Source organism: Stegostoma tigrinum, chromosome 47 (assembly GCF_030684315.1).
Source record: "Stegostoma tigrinum isolate sSteTig4 chromosome 47, sSteTig4.hap1, whole genome shotgun sequence".
Lineage (NCBI taxonomy): Eukaryota > Metazoa > Chordata > Chondrichthyes > Orectolobiformes > Stegostomatidae > Stegostoma > Stegostoma tigrinum.
The window spans coordinates 481,450-505,000 of NC_081400.1; the positions used below are offsets into that span (position 1 = coordinate 481,450).

Here is a 23,551-nt window from a genome sequence, read left to right on the forward strand (position 1 = left end):
CTAAAATGGAACTCCCTTCCAAGAACTAAGAATTTAAGACTATAATGTATGGGAGCAGAGGTAGGCCATTCTGCCCAATCCGCCTGCTCCACAATTCAATAAGATCATAGCTAATCTGATTATCAGTCTAATCAGGATTAACAGTCTAGTACCACCAGATCACTTCCTGCCTTATCTCCTTTGATTCTCTAAGGAAATTATAAATTTCTCTCTCGGCCTTAGACCATAAGGTATAGGAGAAAACTTAGGCCATGTGGCCCATCAAGTCTGCTTCATCGTTTGATCATAGCTGATATGTTTCTCAATTTCATTCTCCTGCCTTCTCCCCATAACTCTCAATTTCCTTGCTAATTAAGAACCTCTCTGTCTTACATACAATCAATGACTTGGCCTCCAGAGCCTTCTGCAGCAATCAGTTCCACAGATTCGCCACACTCTAGTTGGAAAAATTTCCCTTCATCTCAATTCTAAAGGGCTATACTCTGAGGCTTGCTCTTGGGTCCTAGTCTCTCCTACTAGTGGGAACATCTCCATGTCCACTTTAATCAGGTCTCTCAGTATTCTACAAGTTTCAAACAGATCCCATCTCATCCTTCTAAGCTAGACGTAGAGCCCTTCATCCCTAGAATCATTCTTGTAAACTTCCTCTGGATTATCTCCAATGCCAGCATATCCTTCCTGAAACTTGGGACCCAAAACAGAACAAACCACCGCAGGAAGTGACAGAGGCAGGGACTGTCACAGCATTTAAAACATATTTAGATAGATACAGGAATATAATGATTTAGTTCAGTTTGTGAAACCTGTTTGACATGGATTAGTTGGACCAAAGAGTCTGTTTCCATCCTATATTACTCCATTACAATATTTCAGTTGCGGTCTGACCAGAGCTTTATACAGTCTAAGCCATATGCCTCTGCTCTTGTATTCTAACCTTCTCAGTCATACAGCATGGAAACAGACCCTTCCGTTTAACCCATCCACGCTGATCAGACATTCCAATCCGGCCTAGTCCCATTTGCCAGTATCTGTCCCATATCCCCAAATCCCGTCCTATTCATGTACCCATCCAGATGTTTTGTAGTAATTGTAATTTTGTAGTAATGTTGTAATTGTACCCACACCTATCACTTCCTCTAGCTGCTCGTTCCATACATGCATGACCCTCTGCGTGAAAAATTTATCTCTCCGGTCATTTTTATATTTTATCCCTCTCACCTTAAACCTATGCCCTCTACTTTATATTATGTGCAGTTTTGGGCTCCTTTTCTGAGGAAGTATGTCCTGTTTTCGAGGGAGTGCAGCGAACCCCCAAACCCGCTCCTCCAATTTTCTGATAATTCTCACTTTCTCTGTGCTGATAATTTTTTTTCTTTCTTTCATTCCAGTTTTACACCTCCTTCCCGCCCAAAAGAAACTCGCGCGCCCAACGGCACTGGAGAACAGGCCCCGCCCTCTCAGTGGCCCCGCCTTCTCCAACAGCTCCCTTCACTCGGCTCCTCTCCCCGCGGCAGGACCACACCTCGCTACCCAAAGACCCGCCCCCCACACCACAGCCACGCCCGCTACATGGACCACGCCCTCAAAAGTTCGACAACCCAAGTTTACCCCATGCTGACAAAGTGTTGAAGCTGGATGAACACAGCGGGCCAAGCAGCATCTCAGGAGCACAAAAGTTGACGTTTCGGGCCAAGACCCTTCATCAGAGAGGGTTGATGAAGGGTCTCGGCCCAAAACGTCAGCTTTTGTGCTCCTGAGATGCTGCTTGGCCTGCTGTGTTCATCCAGCTCCACACTTTGTTATCTTGGATTCTCCAGCATCTGCAGTTCCCTTTATCTCTGATCACAATTTGCCCCATTCTCCACGGCCAGCTCCACCCGCCCTCCCTCCAACTGGCGCACCCCGCAGGCCCCTCCCTCTTATTAACACGCACCGCTGTCTCGCCCGTTCATCCAGACCACGCCCATATTGCGTCGCCTGCGTGATGATGTCAGCGGGGAGAGGTGGGCCCGGGGTCGAGGCGATGCCCGGAGATGGCGGATGACGGGGAATTGCGGGTCAGTATTAGGAGGTCTCGGGAGGGAGAGGGAGAGCGAGCGGGAGGGACGGGGTTGTTCTCTGCAGTGGTGGCACCGGGTGGAGCCAGCTGTCGATGTTGATCGAGCAGAAGGAAAGCATTCCCCCCACTAACCACAGCGAACTGGCCCGAGCGCGGAGGCGCGCGTCGGGGGAACGACCGTCGTGGGCGCGCCTGGAGGGCTCTCCGTAACAGAGCAGGCCCCCACCCCAAACCTCACCCTAAATCATGCCCCACACATACTACTGGTTCCCTCTTAAATTCACTGACACTCCCTCCCGCACCAAAACAAGCGCACGACACCCCTCCTCACTGACACTTATCCTACTGATGACAGCCCCCACTCTGACCCCATCCTTCCCAATGACCCTCCGCTCCCCCGCCACAGCGACCTGCCATTCGCCCTTCTGATCCCCTACCGACCCCCTTCCCAACCATCATATCGATACACCCTCACACTGACACAACTTCACCTCCCCCCCCCACCACGGACACCCCTACCCCACACTGACACACCATCACCCCCCTCCAAACTGACACACCTCTTCCACCCCCCCCACACACTGACCTGTCATCCTCTCTGCTGACCCCCTACCCCTCACCAACCCCCTCTCCCCATGCTGACATGCCCCCACTGCCCTGCTGGCAGTCCTCCCATCCTGACAATCTGGCATCTTCCGCACGACCCCCCGCCACCCCCCACCAAGCCCCCAAAACTTCCATAAACACTCTTATTCTCAACTACATCCCTTTCCCCAGGTCTGTTGATATGCCATCCCTTTTCCAACACCGTCACCAACCACTCCTCCATACTTCCTGTTTGCAGCTGCTTTCCACCACTTCCAGCTTTCATTCCCTCACCCCAACAGTCACACTTAGAACATAGAACAGTACAGCACAGAACAGGCCCTTCAGCCCACAATGTTGTGCCGACCATTGATCCTCATGTATGCACCCTCAAATTTCTGTGACCATATACAGGTCCAGCAGTCTCTTAAACGACCCCAATGACCTTGCTTCCACAACTGCTGCCGGCAACGCATTCCATGCTCTCACAACTCTCTGCGTAAAGAACCTGCCTCTGACATCCCCTCTATACTTTCCACCAACCAGCTTAAAACTATGACCCCTCGTGCTAGCCATTTCTGCCCTGGGAAATAGTCTCTGGCTATCAACTCTATCTATGCCTCTCATTATCTTGTATACCTCAATTAGGTCCCCTCTCCTCCTCCTTTTCTCCAATGAAAAGAGACTGAGCTCAGTCAACCTCTCTTCATAAGATAAGCCCTCCAGTCCAGGCAGCATCCTGGTAAACCTCCTCTGAACCCTCTCCAAAGCATCCACATCTTTCCTATAATACGGCGACCAGAACTGGACGCAGTATTCCAAGTGCGGTCTAACCAAAGTTTTATAGAGCTGCAACAAGATCTCACGACTCAAACTCAATCTCCCTGTTAATGAAAGCCAAAACACCATATGCTTTCTTAACAACCCTGTCCACTTGGGTGGCCATTTTAAGGGATCTATGTATCTGCACACCAAGATCCCTCTGTTCCTCCACGCTGCCAAGAATCCTATCCTTAATCCTGTACTCTGCTTTCAAATTCGACCTTCCAAAATGCATCACCTCGCATTTATCCAGGTTGAACTCCATCTGCCACCTCTCAGCCCATCTCTGCATCCTGTCAATGTCCCGCTGCAGCCTACAACAGCCCTCTACACTGTCAACGACACCTCCGACCTTTGTGTCGTCTGCAAACTTGCTGACCCATCCTTCAATCCCCTCATCCAAGTCATTAATAAAAATTACAAACAGTAGAGGCCCAAGGACAGAGCCCTGTGGAACCCCACTCACCACTGACTTCCAGGCAGAATATTTTCCTTCTACTACCACTCGCTGTCTTCTGTTGGCCAGCCAATTCTGTATTACCAAAAGCCGCAGCAACATCCACATTGTTCCCACCCACCAAACCATTTACCTGGCATCTCGTTGCTCACACTGATAAATTCATCTCTTGCTTGATGCCCCCACTTTTCAACACTGATGCAAAACTATCCCCTGGCCCTGCAGCCCCCACCTTTTCAGCATTCTCCACCCTGCCTCTCTGCCCTACCTTTTCCCCACTCTAACAGATTCTGAGGAAGGGTCAATAGATCCAAAATGTTAATTCTGATTTCTCTACACAGCTGCTGCCAGACTTGCTGAGCTTTTCTAGCAACTTGTTTTTGTTTCTAACAGATTCTCTGTTTTGCAGCACATGGTGATGAGCTTTAGAGTGTCGGAACTACAAGTGCTGCTGGGATTCTCTGGCCGGAACAAGACAGGCCGTAAACACGAGCTGTTGACCAAAGTGCTGTACATGCTGAAGTCTGGCTGCAGTCCAGCTGTGCACATGAAAATTAAAGAGCTCTACAGGCGTCGCTTCCCTCGCAAGAGCCACACCACCATGGAGTTGCCTTTACTATCTGTCCAGAACGCCGTGGCTCACCCTTCAGCCAGTGCATCTCTGGCTCTTGGCAGCAATCCACAGCTTCACTACAGTACCTCTGCTGCCTCGGCCTTGGTGTCCCCACTGTTGTCGCCCCTCAGCATGCTCACTCCCAAGCGAGAATTAGATTTACAACATCTGTCCCCCCCAGTGCATCCAGACGTCAAAATGAGGAGGCTGCCATTTTATGACATCTACGATGAGCTGACCAAACCAACCACATTAGGTAAGGCCGTGGTGATGAATGGCCTGGGGGCTTGGAGGGGAAGATATGGGGTGGGATGGAAGTTGATGGATTTGGAAGGATTGATATTGTTGACCAGTGGTCGTTCTGTGCCCAGCACGCCTGGAATTTGATGGGACCTCCTGTTTGGTCTGAAGATAAGGTAAAGGTAAAATTGCTATAGTCTTACCAGACTATAGGGCTGCTCCCTCATTTGAGAGAGACAACTGCTGGTGGTTTAACCTGAGGTAAGGGGAGAGATTGTGAAGCAGAGTCCTTCATGGTAACCTCAGCTGTTTCAGGAACTGAACCCACACTGTTGGCACCTGTCTGCATCACAAACTGACTGTCCAGCCAACTGAGACAAACATTGCAGTTCTTCATAAGCAGGAGGGCATTTCAGAGGAACCAGAACGAAAATTGGACCTGGCTACCAATGATGCAGCATGTGCAGAATTGCCTGTAGCCATATATGGCAGTGTGTTATGGTAAGGACAACTTTGATCTCACTCCAAAGAAAGTCAGTCGGTCAGTGAGAGCAGCACAAGAGGAGGAAACAGTGAGGGGTGGGAAGGAGAGAGTAGTGAGGGTTGGGGTGGTGAAGGAAGGAAGGGAGAATTCTTCAGAATTAAACTAGAAATGTTAACTCTGCTTTCTGTCCGCACATGCTGCCTGACTTGCTGAATTTCTCCGGCAATTGCTGTTTATGTTTCAGATTTCCAGCTTCTGTGGTTCTTTGTTCCATTTTAGTTTCACGGGCCTATATTGTTTCTTGATGATGATGAGGCGGTGTTTCCATTGTATCCTTTCTGCTTTCTTTTTTTACAGTATCAAGTAATGGGCAACGATTTGAGGAAGCTGTTGTTACGTTTGCATTGACCCCACAGCAAGTTCAACAGATTTGCTCATCCAGGTGAGAGTGTGAAAATGGACAAAACCTTTCACCCAAACAATAAGCTATCAGAGAGACACTTTTTCAGAAGCGTGAATTGACTGTGTGAGGGATAGGGTCTGAGGAGGTGGAGGCAAACAGACAGCAGTGAGAGTATGATGTGAGGAAGAGTGGCTAGAGGTTGGAGAGTATGGTTGGGTGAGAGAGATATTTGCTCTTGTACAGATCTGTCAAGGACTTTTTGTGTCCCTGTCTCTGAAACAGGAGGCCCAGGTTCCAGTCCCTCTAGTTCCAGGGCTGTGTAATGACATCTGGAACCAGGTTGGTTAGAAAATATTTCCACTTGTGGAAGGCATTGATTGGATAGCTGCTTAAGCATATTTGAAATGAAATTTTAAGTTTTGTTTGAACATTTGATTTTTGTTGCAGTTGCCCCATAAAGGTTTGTCACCTTTTAATTCGGTTTAGTTTATTTAATTGATTTTAAAAGTATAAAGAAATACATAATAATGACTCAGCATATATACTTGTAATGGTTCATACTCGCTGAATAAATCCATTCCATGTAAAGGCTGGCTGTGGTTTCTTCCTTTGCCAATGGATGATGAAGAGTTTAATTGAAAGGACTGAATGGTTGCCTCCTATGCTGTAACAATATTTTTGATTCTGCACAATGAATAAACCAAGCAGCAATGTATCTTGATGCTGCATTTCCTCACTAATCCTTATGAAGCAGCATAGATTTTTATTTTGAGGAGCAGTTTTACTCAATCGGTTTTCTTCCTTTCAGAGATTTGTTACTTGGAGCAAAAGGCGATCACACAGTCCAAGTGCAACTGAGGTAAGGCCTTGGAGGGATTCTTTAGTAGCTTGCTAGGTGGTGAGAGTGTTCTCTTTCTCAGTCAGAATGTTGCAGAGAATGGCAAACAATGCTACTTGAGCAGTCGTTTTCATCTGCCTTTGATTTCTGTCAGCTGGATGTGTCCGGAGCTGACTTGGCCTCTCAGGGCCTGTATGATGGGAATGAGCTGCTGAAAGATGGGGAGATATTCCCATCCATTTCATTGTGTTTGTTTTTAAGCTCATTAATAAGATGTATGAACATTGCTGGCTAGGCAAGCATTTCTTGCCCAGAGGGTAGTTAAGAGTTAACCGTATTGCTGTGTGTTTGGAGTCACAAGTCGGCTAGGCCAAATAAGGATGGCAGTTTCCTTCCATATAAGACCTTAGTGAACGAGAAGGTTTTTTTCTGACAATCAATAATGGATTTGTGATCATCCTCAGAGACATAATTCCAGATTTTTATTGAATTAAAATTTGATTATCTATCATGGTGAGATTCAAACCCAGGTCCCCAAAACATTACCTGGGTCTCTGGGTTAGCAGTCCAGTGATGATACCAGGAGGCTGTTGCATCCCTGTTTCCATATGTACAATCCGAGGGGTGTACAGAGTTTTTGTATATTGAATCTAATTGCCCTTCAGTATATAAAGTGCCGTGCTTTAGAGTGTCACTGAATGTATATGAAACTGAAAGGCCCTCATTCCCTGCAGTCCACCTCTGTTTGGCTACACCACAACCCCCCAACCCCAGGGCTCACTCCTCCATTCAGCCCTTCAATCAGTGAACATATGTCTCCTACACAGGCAGCAGTCAGTCTGTAAAAAGAAAGGTTCGCAATGACAAATCTGGGCCAAATACAGGTTGAGACCAGAGAATTTGTTGTCGGTCAAATAAAGAAGTGGCAGAGTCTCAACAGATACCTTTTCTGTTTTCATGGAAGAATAGACAAGAAACATCCTAGCAAGAGTGAGAGACTAAACAAAATCAGTATTTAAAAAAACATTGTTGTGGAGAAACTGAACATTGAAGGGACTCGAGGTTGATAAATCCCCTGGACCTGGTGGTCTAATTCCGAGTTTTGAAATAGGAGGCAGTAGAGAAACCAATGGGCTGGTGGTCACGTTTCCAAATTCTATAGATTCTGGAGTGGTTCCTGCAGGTAGGAAGGTAGCAAGTGTAACCCCCATCCTTTTAGAAAGGAGGAAGAAAGAAACCTGGACTACCGACCTGTCATCCTAACATCCGTATGAAAGAACGTGCTACATTCCATTATAAATGGACTCTTGGAATTAGGCACAGTTAACATGGGTTTATGTATGAGATGTATCTAGCAGAATAAAACATAGAACAGTACAGCACAGGGGCAGGCACTTTGGCCCACCATGTCTGTACTGACATGGTGCCATTCTAAACTAAACTAAACCCATCTGCCGCCATGTGGCCCATATCCCTGTATTCCCTGCGTGTTCATTCATAACTAAATGCCTGTTAAACATTGCTGTCACATCTGCTACTACATTTCTTGGCAGTGCATTCCAGGCACCTACCATTCTGTGTTTAAAACAAAATTTTCCTCCCACTTCTTCTTTAAACTTGCCCTGTCTCGCTTTAAACCTTATTTGAAGTATATATTTATTTGATGTTTCCACACACAGAAGAGACTGACTGTTCATACCACTCTGTAATTTTATTTACTTGTATCAGTTCACCCCTCAGCCTCTGATGCTCTAACAAAAGCTATTGAAGAGTGTCCAATCTCTCCTTACAGCTAATACTCTCCAATCCAGGCAACATCCTGGAATTGTACTCATTAGAGTTTAGAAGGTTGAGGGGAGATCTAATAGAAACTTACAGGATAATGTATGGTTTAGAAGGGGTGGACGCTAGGAAGTTGTTTCCGTTAGACGGGGAGACTAGGACCCATGGGCACAGCCTTAAAATTAGAGGGGGTAAAATTAAAACTGAAATGAGATGACATTTCTTCAGCCAGAGAGTGGTGGGCTTGTGGAATTCATTGCCACGGAGTGCAGCGGAGGCCGGGACGTTAGATGCCTTCAAGGCAGAGATTGACAAATTCTTGATCTCAGAAGGAATCAAGGGCTACGGTGAGAGTGCAGGGAAGTGGAGTTGAAATGCCCATCAGCCAGGATTTAAATGGCGGAGTGGACTTGATGGGCCGAATGGCCTTACTTTCACTCCTATGTCTTATGTTCTTATGGTCTTCAACCCTTCAACTCTTCTTACTCATGCACCCATCCAGAAGTCTTTTAAATGTTGTAACTGTACCAGCCTCCACCTGGCAGCTCATTCCATACATGTACCACCCTCTGCGTGGAAAATATTGTACCTTAGGTCCCTTTTAATTCTTTCCCATGTCGCCATAAACCTGTGGCCTCTAGTTACGGACTCCCGTACCCTGGGGGAAAGACCTTGTCTATTCACCCTATCCGTGCCTGTCATGATTTTTATAACCATCTATGAGGTCACTCCTCAGCCTCCAATGTTCCAGGGAAAATAGCCCCAGCCCATTCAACCTCACCCTATAGCTCTCGCCAACACTGGCAACATCCTTGTAAATCTTTTCTGAACTCTTTTAGGTTGCGCAGCATCCTTCCTAAATGTACTGATAACACAAAACTGAAGGGGAATGTGCGTTGAAAGGTTACAAAAACCTTCAAGGGGATTTGCACAGCCTGAATGAACGGGCAAGAACATGGCGGCTGTCATAGAAAGTGATAACAAGGTGTAGAGCGAGATGAACACAGCAGACCAACAGCATCAGAGGACCAGGAAGGCTGACGTTACAGGCCTAGACCCTCCTTCAGAAATGGGGGAGGGGAAGGGGGGTGTGAAATAAATAGGGAGAGGGGGGAGGCGGATAGAAGATGAATAGAGGAGAAGATAGTTGGAGAGGAGACAGACGGGTCAAAGAGATGGGGATAGAGCCAGTAAAGGTGAGTGTAGGTGGGAAGGAAGAACAGGTTAGGGAGGTGGGGACGAGCTGGGCTGGTTATGGGATGCGGTAGAGGGAGGGGAGTGTAGGTGGGGAGGTAGAGAGGAGATAGGTCAGTCCAGGGAGGACAGACAGGTCAAGGGGCTGGAATGAGGTTACTGGGTAGGAGATGGGGTGCGGCTTGAGGTGGGAGGAGTGGATAGGTGGGAGGAAGAACAGGTTAGGGAGGTGGGGATGAGCTGGGCTGGTTTTGGGATGCAGTAGGGGGAGGGGAGATTTTGAAGCTTGTCCAGTCCACATTGATACCATTGGGCTGCAGGGTTCCCAAGTGGAATATGAGTTGCTGTTCCTGCAACCTTTGGGTAGCATCGTTGTGACACTGCAGGAGGCCCATGATGGACATGTCGTCTGAGAAATGGGAGGGAGAGTTGAAATGGTTCGCGATTGGGAGGTGTAGTTGTTTAGTGTGAACCGAGCGTGGGTGTTCTGCAAAGCGCTCCTCTCTGCTTGGTTTCCCCAATGTAGAGGAGGCCACAATGGGTACATTGGATGCCCTGTACCACATTAGCAGATGTGCAGGTGAACAGAGATAATGGGAACTGTAGATGCTGGAGAATCCAAGATAATAAAGTGTGAAGCTGGATGAACACAGCAGGCCAAGCAGCATCTCAGGAGCACACAAGCTGACGTTTTGGGCCTAGACCCTTCATCAGAGGGCCTAGGCCCGAAACGTCAGCTTTTGAGCTCCTGAGATTCTGCTTGGCCTGCTGTGTTCATCCAGCTTCACACTTTATTATCCTGTGCAGGTGAACATCTGGAGCCTGGGATGGGGGTGAGGGAGGAGGTGTGGGGGCAGGTGTAATGCTTCCTGTGGTTGCAGGGAAAAGTGCCGGGGTGGTGGGGCTGGAGGGGAGTGTGGAGCGGACAAGGGAGTCATAGAGAGTGTGGTCTGTCTGGAAAGCAGGTAAGGGTGGGGAGGGAAAAATGTCTTTGGTGGTGAGGTTTGATTGTAGATGGCAGAAGTGTCGGAGGATGTTGCGTAGGTTCCGAAGGTTGGTGGGGTGGTATGTGAGGACGAGGGGGATTCTGTTTGGGTTGTTATTGCGGGGAGGGGGTGTGAGGGATGAGTTGTGGGAAATACAGGAGACACGGTCAAGGGCGTTCTCGACTACTGAGGGGGTATGTTGCTGTCCTTGAAAAATGAGGACATCTGAGATGTATGGGAGTGGAATGCCTCATCCTGGGAGCAGATGCGGCGGAGGCGAAGGAATTGGGAATATGTGTGAAGTTACCCAGTTTAGGAGGAGCACTGGGGGTGCACAATAATCCTTAAATGGTTGCGAGATTCTGAAGTTCTTGTATAAAAGGGTCCTGGCTGTTCTTGTTCAAACTAAAAGCTACTGTGCAGGTGCAGAAAACAGTTACAGAAGGCAAATGCCGTTTTGGTCTTTACTGCTAGAGGATTTTAGTCCAGGAGTAAAAAACATCTTGCTGTAGTCATACAGAGCCTCAGTGAGACTGCACATGGAATATTGTATGCAGTTCTTATCCTCCCGCCTAAGGAACAAAAGCTTAACATACAGGGAGTGCAGCAGAAGTTTGCCAGACTGATTGTTGGGATGTAAGGGTTATCTTACAAAGATAGGCTGCATAGACTGAACCTGTGCTGTCTCGAGTTTAGAAGATAGAAAGGGGACTTCATTGAACGAGAAAAATTCTCACAGGGATTGGCAGGCTGCTGGGGAAAAGCTGAGAAGAGTCTAGAGCCAGATGACACTGTCGGGATAAATGAAGGCCATTTTGAACTAAAATGAGGGAATTTCTTCACTTCAAGGGTAGTGAATCTTTGGAGTTCTTTACCTCAGAGGCTCAGATGTTCTGGACTGAGCAGCAGGTCTGTAGTTGTGAAGATTTAGAATGATATGGGGATAGTGTGGGAAAACTGTGTTGAGATAGAAGAATGGTTTCATTGAATGTAAAGCAGTCTTGAGTGGTTGAATGACCTACTACTCCTCTTATTTCCTGTGTTCTTACCTGTATGTTAATTTCTTACCTTGATCCGTATCATTCAATTGTCTTGCACAACAACAGTCTAATTTGATGGCAGTGCTCTGAACAGTCTTGTGGTGGCTCTGAAATTGAGGTTTTCTGTCAAGGTTATGGTGCAGTGTTTGTTCTAATATAACTGTGTACCTTTGTCGCAGGTTTTGTTTGTGTGAGACCAGCTGTCCTCAGGAGGATTACTTCCCTCCTAATTTATTTGTAAAAGTCAACGGGAAGCTCTGCCCTTTACCGGTAAGTGTTTCAGAAATATCTGCTGCCTCTTCCTTCGCTTGATGCTGAGTCTCTAACTATCTCCCTCCTGCATAGAGGGTGAATGGTGGGGGGGGGGGGGGGGGGGCGTGTGGGGGGGAGAGAGAGGGGAAGCTGCAAGATGGTGGGGGAAGTAGGAGAGGATCAGGTAAGCTGTAAGGGGAGGAGTGGGAATGAGAGAGGAGGCTGCATGCTTGGAAGAGAGTGTGAATGTCGAAGAGACTAGCTTGGATGCAATAGGTTAGGGTGGAGAATAGGCTGGAAAGGAGAGGCAGCTGCTTAAAACATGTCAGCAAAGGAACACTTGGTAACTGGAAGCCAAGAAAAGCTTGAAATCATCAAGGCTACAAATTATTTGTAAATTGATGTGGAATTTCCAAGACTGCACATGTTCAGGAATTACTATATGGGGATAAAATGCAGTGGACCCAATTTTAACGAACACTTGATTGTTAAATTTAAATCGGAGATTGAGATTTGAGGTGCATCAAATAGAGAAATGACTACCCTGTTAAAATATTCCATTCAGAATAAGCTGGAAATGCATCAGCTGTGATCTCAGTGACCTGGAAGGCATGTTTAAGTCATAGCATTTTGTGGATAGACTGTCAACTATTTTGAAAAGAAGCTCTGTTTTGGTCAGTTTTCTTGCATACCTTAAATACTGTGGTGCCTATGGAAATTAATGCTTTCTTTGCGTGCTGTCGCTTTATGTTTAATGGAGGATTAATGATCAAGGATGCTGATGGATTCTGCTTCTGAGAGATTTACATAGCCCACATTTCATTTTGTGTACAGAAGGTCACTACATCCTGTGTCACATAATAAACTAGCTTCTTAAAAAGAGAACTGAGGGTTGAGGAAGGAGTTATTTTGTGGTGTGGTTGCCCTGTAAATGAACAGCTGTCAATGTAGTATAGGATAACAAAGTGTGAAGCTGGATGAACACAGCAGGCCATGCAGCATCTCAGGAGCACAAAAGCTGACGTTTTGGGCCTGGACCCTTCATCAGAAAAGGGGGATGGGGAGAGGGTTCTGAAATAAATAGGGAGAGAGGGGGAGGCGGACCGAAGATGGATAGAGGAGAAGATAGGTGGGGAGGGGATAGGTCAGTCCAGGGAGGACGGACAGGTCAAGGAGGCGGGATGAGGTTGGTAGGAGGGAAATGGAGGTGCGGCTTGAGGTGGGAGGAGGGGATAGGTGAGAGGAAGAACAGGTCAGGGAGGCGGGGATGAGCCGGGCTGGTTTTGGGATGTAGCAGGGGGAAGGGGAGATTTTGAAGCTTGTGAAGTCCACGTCGATACCATTGGGCTACAGGGTTCCCAAGCGGAATATGAGTTGCTGTTCCTGCAACCTTCGGGTGGCATCATTGTGGCACTGCAGGAGGCCCATGATGGGAATGGGAGGGGGAGCTTTGCAGATCACCTCTGCTCGATTTGCAATAAACAACTGCACCTCCCAGTTGCGAACCAATTTAACTCCCCCTCCCATTCCTCAGACGACATGTCCATCATGAGCCTCCTGCAGTGCCACAATGATGCCACCCGAAGGTTGCAGGAACAGCAACTCATATTCCACTTGGGAACCCTGCAGCCCAATGGTATCGATGTGGACTTCACAAGCTTCAAAATCTCTCCCTCCCCCACTGCATCCCAAAACCAGCCCAGCTCATCCCCGCCTCCCTAACCTGTTCTTCCTCTCACCTATCCCCTCCTCCCACCTCAAGCCGCACCTCCATTTCCTACCTGCCAACCTCATCCCGCCTCCTTGACCTGTCCGTCCTCCCTGGACTGACCTTATCCCCTCCCCACCTATACTCTCCTCTCCACCTATCTTCTCCTCTATCCATCTTCATTCCGCCTCCCCCTCTCTCGCTATTTTTGTTAGAAGCCTCTCCCCATCTCCCTCTCTGATGAAGCGTCTAGGCCCGAAACATCAGCTTTTGTCCTCCTAAGATGCTGCTTGGCCTGCTGTGTTCATCCAGCTTCACACTTTGTTATCTTGGATTTTCCAGCATCTGCAGTTCACATTATCAGCTGTCAATGCAGTGTCCTCTTACGATCCTACCAGCTGTCTGACATGAACCCAACGTCATCCACTCACCTTTTCCCATTCCCTTTGCAATTTGAACTTGTTTGAATGAATTAACAGGGGACAGTGATGCCCTGAAAATAACACATCATTTACCATCTCTTCAGGTCAAGAATCTGCTTCCTGTTGGCCTTTGTCAGAGTTAGTAGAAGTTTTGCTGAGCTTGAACGAGACACAATTATTTCACTTCGTTCTACTTCATGTGAAACTTTTTTGATAACCTGCTGGTTCAGTACCGGTGTACCATGTCTCTGAACAGTAATACTAAGAAAGAAAATAATGTAGCTGACAAATCTTGTACCTGTTCTTCGAGTTCTGTTTCATTCTTTAAACCTTTGGAGATAAAATCCTTGGTGAAGTACAGTGGGCTAAGAGAACAGACTAGAATGTGGGATCTTCCTGTTCTCTAATCAGTGAATGAATGTGCTGAGCGGTAGTGTGTGGGGTATAGGGGTGAAGCTTTCAAAGGATCAATTTCTGCAGAACGCAAGATGTCTGTCAGAATTGAGGAAGTTTCGTCAAGGCTGATCTCTAAAGAGGGGAGAAATGTTTTGGACTTGGTGATGCTGATAATCCCTTCTTGCGATAGGGTTAGGGTTGGGATTCAAGGTCTCAGTTGCGTCTGTCTTTCTAGGGATATCTTCCTCCCACTAAAAACGGAGTGGAACCAAAACGACCCAGTCGGCCCATCAACGTTACTTCACTCATCAAGCTCTCGGCCACCATCCCTAATATGATCACCATTAACTGGTCCTCTGAATACGGCAGGGTGAGTACTGCAGGCTGCTGTGTGACCTCACACCGTTTCTTCTGTTTGAGCTCTTGAAGCCTCTGTGCGGCTCCTCGTTGCTGACGGTTTCTCTATTTTTGTTTTATTGAACAGAATTATTCTGTTTCTGTGTATCTAGTCAAACAGCTAACATCAGCAACATTACTGCAAAGATTGCGAGCGAAGGGGATACGGAACCCTGACCATTCTCGAGCTCTGAGTAAGCATAACGGGTGTGTGGGGATAGAGGACTTCCACTTTACTATGCTGTACTGCAGTCATCCCCTGAGCTGCTGTCAAATCCTCAATCATCAATGTCCTTGGGATAATATAGATTCTCGTCTGTGAGCAATATTCCCCCAGTTGTCATTTTCTGGAATAACAAGGTAATCCTTATGGTACTGAGCCACAAACTGGACGCATCTGTGTGACTCCAAGCTTTGTCTAGTGACAGCTTCTGTGTAAGATATTAGTGTGGACAGACCCTTGCATATAACAACATGGGCAGAGAGGTACTGAACTAGGGTGACGGCAGCCTTGTCATCCACCAAGAACATAGAAAAGTACAGCACACGATGTTGTGCCGTGGAATAATCCTAATCCAAAAATGAAATAACCTAACCTACATGCCCCTCAATTCACTGCTGTCCAGGTGCATGTCCAGTAGTCACTTAAATGTCACTAATGACTCTGCTTCCACGACTACCACTGGCAAAGTATTCCATGCGCTCACAACTCTGGGTGAAGAACCTCCCTCTGACGTCCCCTCTATACTTTCCTCCTAACACCTTAAAGCTATGACCCCTCGTGGCAGTCAATCCTACCCTGGGGAAAAGTCTCTGGCTATCGACTCTATCCATGCCTCTCATTACCTTGTACACCTCGATCAGGTCACCTCTCTTCCTCCTCTCCAGTGAGAAAAGTCCGAGCTCAGTCAACCTCTCCTCATAAGACAAGCCTCCTCATAAGACAAGCCCACCAGTCCAGGCAGCATCCTGGTAAACCTCCTTTGCGTCCTTTCCAAAGCATCCGCATCTTTCCTATAATAGGGCGACCAGAACTGGACACAATATTCCAAGTGTGGTCTCACCAGGATTTTGTAGAGCTGCAGCAAAACTTTGCGGCTCTTAAACTCGATCCCCCTGTTAATGAAAGCCAAAACACCATATGCTTTCTTAACAACCTTATCCACTTGGGTGGCAACTTTGAGGGAGCTATGCACTTGAACACCAAGATCCCACTATTCCTCCATACTGCCGAGAATCCTGCCGTTAATCCTATATTCAGCATTTAAGTTCGAGCTTCCAAAATGCATCACTTTGCATTTATCCAGGTTGAACTCCGTCTGCCATTTCTCTGCCCAGTGCTGCATTCTGTCAATGTCTCGCTGAAGCCTGCAATAGCCCTCGATACTATCGACAGCACCTCCAACCTTTGTGTCATCAGCAAACATACTAACCCACTCCTCAACCAAGTCATTTATAAAAACTACAAATGGCAGAGGCCCAAGAACAGAGCCCTGCGGGACACCACTCAGCACTGACCTCCAGGCAGAATACTTACCATCTACAACCACTCTCTGCCTCCTGTCAGCCAACCAATCCTGAATCCAGACAGCCAAATCACCCTATATCCTATACCTCCTGACTTTATGAATGAGCCTGCGTTGGTGAAGTCGATGAAGAAGAGTCGTTTGCTGGAGATACAGAATTGTTGGATGATTTAGTGGGGGTCAGGGGTGGAAAGAACGCATTATTAAGACTGAAAACTTCTTTCTTTGTCTTTATTACAGTCAAAGAAAAGCTGACGGCAGACCCTGACAGTGAGATCGCCACCACAAGTTTACGTGTTTCGCTCATCTGTCCAGTGCGTGCTTTTGTCTTAGCTCTTTTACTACAGAACAAAGGGAGAGCTATTCCATCTGCAAATTTTTGAAAAGAATGTAACGATTTTGTAAACTTTTAAAATCTTCTGAGTTGTTTTCGAACACAGAGTACAGTGAAACGCATTTGCTTCCTGCCTTCTTCAGGTAATGAGTAGAAACAAAGGGGATTTGGGATGCCCACATAGTGAAATGCAGATTAGAGGTGAACCTATTTAAGGGATTTGATAATCTGTTATAGACAGTTAATTTTAATGCAAATTGTCACCTTTGGGAAGGTGTAGCGAATCCCAGCTAGTTTTCCTCCAAAATTTTCTTCTTCTGTGTCTGGGGAATGTAAGGGACTGTTTGCATTGCTTTACATACAGACTGAGATGAGCGCTAGTGAGTAACTGGGCCCTTTTGATCATCTTTGTTTTTATGTGTTTGTTTGTAATCGACCAAAACACATGTGTTGTTTCTGATTTTTGACCGGTGTTTTTAGAACAAGAAATGAGTGAGTATGTGCTTATAACATTAGTGCTTGCTTTCAGTCTCGGTAAGTTAGCTGCAGTGTTTACCTGGCAAGGAGGGATGAGCTAGAAATCAGGTCCCAACATTCTACAGCTTGTACCAAAAGTGTTATTGACTCACTGATTCTTTTCATTAGCATTAACTAGAATACGAGAGACTTTCATCAGGCTCTTCAATAAATTTAAAAATATCATCTTTATTGTAGGCAAACATATTCTTCAAACAAGTGGCAAGCTGGTTTTCATCTAAGCTCCAATTTGAATTAAAGTATAGCTCCCTTAATTCCAAGCATATATTCGCACACGGAAAAGACAGACATGCAGAAACAGAGCTTTGCAGGGTAATTATGAGTGGGATAAAACAGGAGACCTTGCACATCGAGAATCCAAAATATGAAGGTAGTTCCATTGAATCCCTAAAGTGTGGAAACAGGCTATTCAGCCCAGTAAGTCCATACTGACCCTCAAAAGAGCATTCCTATACGCCACCCCCACCTCGGCCAGCGCACCTAACCTACACGTCACTGAACACTATATAGGTAATTTAACGTGGCCAATCCATTTAACTTGCGCATCTTTGGACTGTGGGAAGAAACCAGAGCACCTGGAGGAAACTCAGGCAGACACAGGGAGAATATGTAAAGCACAGACAGTCACCTGAGGGTGGAATTGAACCCAGGTCCTTGGTGTTGTGAGGCAGCAGTGCTAACCTTTGAGGCATCATGCCACCCATTGTTCCTTCAGTCTCTAGTCAATGGGTTTAGTCATAGAATGAAATGAAATTTTTAGACCAGATTTCAAATTCGGATGAGAAACATTTAGGAAATCCAATATTTGAAAGTTCACAGGAGTTTTTTGAGCTATTTCATTGAGTGTTGCTTGCAACTTCAAACTCTTACTCTCTCTAACTGAGAGGTACAGTACTACGTTGTTGAAATCTTATGCAACAACTGCCCTCAGCTTCTATGTGTCTTCTGAAGAAATGCCCATTACTTTAGTCCAGCGGCAGTTGCTAGGTGACAGCAGCATAGATCCATCTGCACTTCCCAGGTCTATTTGCTCAACACTTGAAGCAATAGCATTCTGCACTTACCTCACTTTGCTGCAAACTGCTTTCCAAAGACCGTTTTTTGTAAAGAACAAATTGACAATAGTTTTCTTTAACCTTTGGACTTTGCAGTTCCAAACAATCACGAGATGATTACTTTGCAACCCAGTAATGACTATTTTTCAGACCCATAATCCAGAGATATGTATGCTTGATAATTAGGGCATTTAAAGAGATGTCACCGTTTACACATGCTGAACTCAAAACACTGCTGCCTGCAACTTTGGTTTCTTGAGCACCCCTCACTGACCCTGCTGTGCTGTGGAGAAAGTACTAGCGCCAACATAAAGGGATTTGGTTGTTTCTGTCGCTCAGTGCTGGGGGACACTGTCTATCTTTGATAATCTGCTAAAAGACGTTTTAAGTGAATCAGTTTTGCTTGGTATGTTTGAACAGCTGGGAAAGATGCGGCTCTCAGTGCCATGCCGGGCAGTCACCTGCACGCATCTACAGTGCTTTGATGCAACTCTTTACCTACAAATGAATGAGAAGAAGGCCACGTGGGTTTGCCCTGTATGCGACAAGAAAGCACCTTATGAGAACCTGATCATAGATGGGTATGGGATACCTGTGTTTATTGTGTGTGAGAGAGAGAAAGACAAGGATGTGATGGCTGTGTTTAGTGTGGTGTGTGTGTATGAGAGAGAGAGACAGACAGGGATGGGATGGCTGTGTGTGTGTGTGCTTGAGAGAGAGAGAGAGAAAGGGGACGCGAGGGAGGTGTGGGTGAGAGAGAGGGACGGTGTGTGTGTGTGTGTGTGAGAGGGGGACGGGGTGTGTGTGTGTGTGTGTGTGTGTGAGAGAGGGGGACGGGGTGTGTGTGTGTGTGTGAGAGAGGGGGACGGGGTGTGTGTGTGTGTGTGAGTGAGAGAGGGGGACGGGGTGTGTGTGTGTGTGTGTGAGAGAGGGGGACGGGGTGTGTGTGTGTGTGTGTGTGTGAGAGAGGGGGACGGGGTGTGTGTGTGTGTGTGTGTGAGAGAGGGGGACGGGGTGTGTGTGTGTGTGTGTGTGAGGGGGGGGACGGGGTGTGTGTGTGTGTGTGTGAGAGGGGGGGACGGGGTGTGTGTGTGTGTGTGTGTGAGAGGGGGGAACGGGGTGTGTGTGTGTGTGTGTGTGAGAGGGGGGAACGGGGTGTGTGTGTGTGTGTGTGTGAGAGGGGGGGACAGTGTGTGTGTGTGTGTGAGAGGGGGGGACGGGGTGTGTGTGTGTGAGAGGGGGGGACGGGGTGTGTGTGTGTGAGAGGGGGGGACGGGGTGTGTGTGTGTGAGAGGGGGGGACGGGGTGTGTGTGTGTGAGAGGGGGGGACGGGGTGTGTGTGTGTGAGAGGGGGGGACGGGGTGTGTGTGTGTGAGAGGGGGGGACGGGGTGTGTGTGTGTGAGAGGGGGGGACGGGGTGTGTGTGTGTGAGAGGGGGGGACGGGGTGTGTGTGTGTGAGAGGGGGGGACGGGGTGTGTGTGTGTGTGTGTGTGTGTGTGTGTGTGTGTGTGAGAGGGGGGGACGGGGTGTGTGTGTGTGAGGGGGGGGACGGGGTGTGTGTGTGTGAGAGGGGGGAACGGGGTGTGTGTGTGTGTGTGTGAGAGGGGGGAACGGGGTGTGTGTGTGTGTGTGTGTGAGAGGGGGGGACGGGGTGTGTGTGTGTGTGTGTGTGTGTGTGTGTGTGTGTGAGAGGGGGGGACGGGGTGTGTGTGTGTGAGAGGGGGGGACAGGGTGTGTGTGTGTGAGAGGGGGGGACGGGGTGTGTGTGTGTGAGAGGGGGGGACGGGGTGTGTGTGTGTGAGAGGGGGGGGACGGGGTGTGTGTGTGTGAGAGGGGGGGACGGGGTGTGTGTGTGTGTGAGAGGGGGGGACGGGGTGTGTGTGTGTGAGAGGGGGGGACGGGGTGTGTGTGTGTGAGAGGGGGGGACGGGGTGTGTGTGTGTGAGAGGGGGGGACGGGGTGTGTGTGTGTGAGAGGGGGGGACGGGGTGTGTGTGTGTGAGAGGGGGGGACGGGGTGTGTGTGTGTGAGAGGGGGGGACGGGGTGTGTGTGTGTGAGAGGGGGGGACGGGGTGTGTGTGTGTGAGAGGGGGGGACGGGGTGTGTGTGTGTGAGAGGGGGGGACGGGGTGTGTGTGTGTATGTGTGTGTGTGTGTGTGTGAGAGGGGGGGACGGGGTGTGTGTGTGTGTGTGTGTGTGTGTGAGAGGGGGGGACGGGGTGTGTGTGTGTGAGAGGGGGGGACGGGGTGTGTGTGTGTGAGAGGGGGGGACGGGGTGTGTGTGTGTGTGAGGGGGGGGACGGGGTGTGTGTGTGTGTGAGGGGGGGACGGGGTGTGTGTGTGTGTGTGTGTGAGAGGGGGGGACGGGGTGTGTGTGTGTGTGTGTGTGTGTGTGAGAGGGGGGGACGGGGTGTGTGTGTGTGTGTGAGAGGGGGGGACGGGGTGTGTGTGTGTGTGTGAGAGGGGGGGACGGGGTGAGTGTGTGTGTGTGTGAGTGGGGGGGACGGGGTGTGTGTGTGTGTGTGAGAGGGGGGGACGGGGGGTGTGTGTGTGTGTGTGTGTGAGAGGGGGGGACGGGGGGTGTGGGTGTGTGTGTGTGTGTGTGAGAGGGGGGGACGGGGTGTGTGTGTGTGTGTGTGTGTGAGAGGGGGGGACGGGGTGTGTGTGTGTGTGTGTGTGAGAGGGGGGGACGGGGTGTGTGTGTGTGTGTGAGAGGGGGGGACGGGGTGTGTGTGTGTGTGTGTGTGAGAGGGGGGGACGGGGTGTGTGTGTGTGTGTGTGTGTGTGTGAGAGGGGGGGACGGGGTGTGTGTGTGTGTGAGAGGGGGGGACGGGGTGTGTGTGTGTGTGTGTGTGAGAGGGGGGGACGGGGTGTGTGTGTGTGTGTGTGTGTGAGAGGGGGGGACGGGGTGTGTGTGTGTGTGTGTGTGTGTGAGAGGGGGGGACGGTGTGTGTGTGTGTGTGTGTGAGAGGGGGGGACGGGGTGTGTGTGTGTGTGTGTGTGAGAGGGGGGGACGGGGTGTGTGTGTGTGTGTGTGTGTGTGAGAGGGGGGGACGGGGTGTGTGTGTGTGTGTGTGTGTGTGTGTGTGTGAGAGGGGGGGACGGGGTGTGTGTGTGTGTGTGTGTGTGTGTGTGTGAGAGGGGGGGACGGGGGTGTGTGTGTGTGTGTGTGTGTGAGGGGGGGGACGGGGTGTGTGTGTGTGTGAGGGGGGGGACGGGGTGTGTGTGTGTGTGAGGGGGGGGACGGGGTGTGTGTGTGCGTGTGAGAGAGGGGGGGACGGGGTGTGTGTGTGTGAGAGGGGGGGACGGGGTGTGTGTGCGTGTGTGTGAGAGGGGGGGACGGGGTGTGTGTGCGTGTGTGTGTGTGTGAGAGGGACGGGGTGTGTGTGCGTGTGTGTGTGTGTGAGAGGGACGGTGTGTGTGTGTGAGAGAGAGGGGGACGGTGTGTGTGTGTGTGTGTGAGAGAGAGGGGGACGGTGTGTGTGTGTGAGAGAGAGGGGGACGGTGTGTGTGTGTGAGAGGGGGGGACGGGGTGTGTGTGTGTGTGAGAGGGGGGGACGGGGTGTGTGTGTGTGAGAGAGGGGGGGACGGAGTGTGTGTGTGTGTGAGAGGGGGGGACGGAGTGTGTGTGTGTGTGAGAGGGGGGGACGGGGTGTGTGTGTGTGTGAGAGGGGGGGACGGGGTGTGTGTGTGTGTGAGAGGGGGGGACGGGGTGTGTGTGTGTGTGAGAGGGGGGGGACGGGGTGTGTGTGTGTGTGAGAGGGGGGGACGGGGTGTGTGTGTGTGTGAGGGGGGGGACGGGGTGTGTGTGTGTGTGTGTGAGAGGGGGAGACGGGGTGTGTGTGTGTGTGAGAGGGGGGGACGGGGTGTGTGTGTGTGTGAGAGGGGGGGACGGGGTGTGTGTGTGTGTGAGAGGGGGGGACGGGGTGTGTGTGTGTGTGAGAGGGGGGGACGGGGTGTGTGTGTGTGTGAGAGGGGGGGGACGGGGTGTGTGTGTGTGTGAGAGGGGGGGACGGGGTGTGTGTGTGTGTGAGAGGGGGGGACGGGGTGTGTGTGTGTGTGAGAGGGGGGGACGGGGTGTGTGTGTGTGTGAGGGGGGGGACGGGGTGTGTGTGTGTGTGTGTGAGAGGGGGGGACGGGGGTGTGTGTGTGTGTGAGAGGGGGGGACGGGGTGTGTGTGTGTGTGAGAGGGGGGGACGGTGTGTGTGTGTGTGTGTGTGTGTGTGTGTGAGAGGGGGGGACGGTGTGTGTGTGTGTGTGTGTGAGAGAGGGGGGGACGGGGGGTGTGTGTGTGAGAGGGGGGGACGGGGGGTGTGTGTGTGAGAGGGGGGGACGGGGTGTGTGTGTGTGTGAGAGGGGGGCACGGGGTGTGTGTGTGTGTGAGAGGGGGGCACGGGGTGTGTGTGTGTGTGAGAGGGGGGGACGGGGGGTGTGTGTGTGTGTGAGAGGGGGGGACGGGGTGTGTGTGTGTGTGAGAGGGGGGGACGGTGTGTGTGTGTGTGTGAGAGGGGGGGACGGTGTGTGTGTGTGTGTGTGTGTGTGTGTGTGTGTGTGAGAGAGGGGGGGACTGTGTGTGTGTGTGTGTGTGTGTGTGTGAGAGAGGGGGGGACGGGGGGTGTGTGTGTGAGAGGGGGGGGACGGGGGGTGTGTGTGTGAGAGGGGGGGACGGGGTGTGTGTGCGCGTGTGTGAGAGGGGGGGACGGGGTGTGTGTGCGTATGTGTGAGAGGGGGGGACGGGGTGTGTGTGCGTGTGTGTGAGAGGGGGGGACGGGGTGTGTGTGCGTGTGTGTGAGGGGGGGGACGGGGTGTGTGTGCGCGTGTGTGTGAGAGGGGGGGGACGGGGTGTGTGTGCGTGTGTGAGAGAGGGGGGGACGGGGTGTGTGTGCGTGTGTGTGAGAGGGGGGGGACGGGGTGTGTGTGTGTGTGTGTGTGTGTGAGAGAGGGGGACGGGGTGTGTGTGTGTGAGAGAGAGGGGGACGGGGGTGTGTGTGTGTGTGTGAGAGAGAGGGGGACGGGGTGTGTGTGTGTGTGTGAGAGAGAGGGGTACGGGGTGTGTGTGTGTGTGTGAGAGAGAGGGGGACGGGGTGTGTGTGTGTGTGTGTGTGTGAGAGAGAGGGGGACGGTGTGTGTGTGTGTGTGAGAGAGAGGGGGACGGGGTGTGTGTGTGTGTGTGAGAGAGAGGGGGACGGGGTGTGTGTGTGTGTGTGTGAGAGAGAGGGGGACGGGGTGTGTGTGTGTGTGTGAGAGAGAGGGGGACGGGGTGTGTGTGTGTGAGAGAGAGGGGGACGGGGTGTGTGTGTGTGTGTGTGTGTGTGCGTGTGAGAGAGGGGGACGGGGTGTGTGTGTGTGTGTGAGAGAGAGGGGGACGGGGTGTGTGTGTGTGTGTGTGTGAGAGAGAGGGGGACGGGGGTGTGTGTGTGTGTG

The 23,551-nt window shown here is 50.1% G+C and overlaps 1 protein-coding gene and 1 long non-coding RNA gene across 7 annotated transcripts in view; one reads left to right on the plus strand and one right to left on the minus strand.

The window, feature by feature from the left end:
- LOC125449679 (uncharacterized) overlaps positions 1-1,973 on the minus strand; it is a 73,227-nt gene extending 71,254 nt beyond the window's left edge. For all 4 annotated transcript variants that reach the window (XR_009443462.1, XR_009443460.1, XR_009443461.1 and 1 more), the window contains exon 1: positions 1,934-1,973. This is a non-coding gene — a long non-coding RNA (uncharacterized LOC125449679). The remainder of the gene's footprint in view (positions 1-1,933) is intronic.
- LOC125449756 (E3 SUMO-protein ligase PIAS3-like) overlaps positions 1,949-23,551 on the plus strand; it is an 83,630-nt gene continuing 62,027 nt past the window's right edge. For 2 of the 3 annotated variants that reach the window (XM_059642924.1, XM_059642926.1), the window contains exons 1-9: positions 1,949-2,057; positions 4,317-4,792; positions 5,618-5,702; positions 6,472-6,522; positions 11,683-11,773; positions 14,517-14,651; positions 14,766-14,871; positions 16,444-16,517; positions 18,550-18,710. In XM_059642924.1, coding sequence (XP_059498907.1) covers positions 2,041-2,057; positions 4,317-4,792; positions 5,618-5,702; positions 6,472-6,522; positions 11,683-11,773; positions 14,517-14,651; positions 14,766-14,871; positions 16,444-16,517; positions 18,550-18,710 — 1,196 coding nt within the window. In that variant the 5' untranslated portion in view covers positions 1,949-2,040. The remainder of the gene's footprint in view (positions 2,058-4,316; positions 4,793-5,617; positions 5,703-6,471; positions 6,523-11,682; positions 11,774-14,516; positions 14,652-14,765; positions 14,872-16,443; positions 16,518-18,549; positions 18,711-23,551) is intronic. The other variant, XM_059642925.1, reaches the window with a different exon arrangement.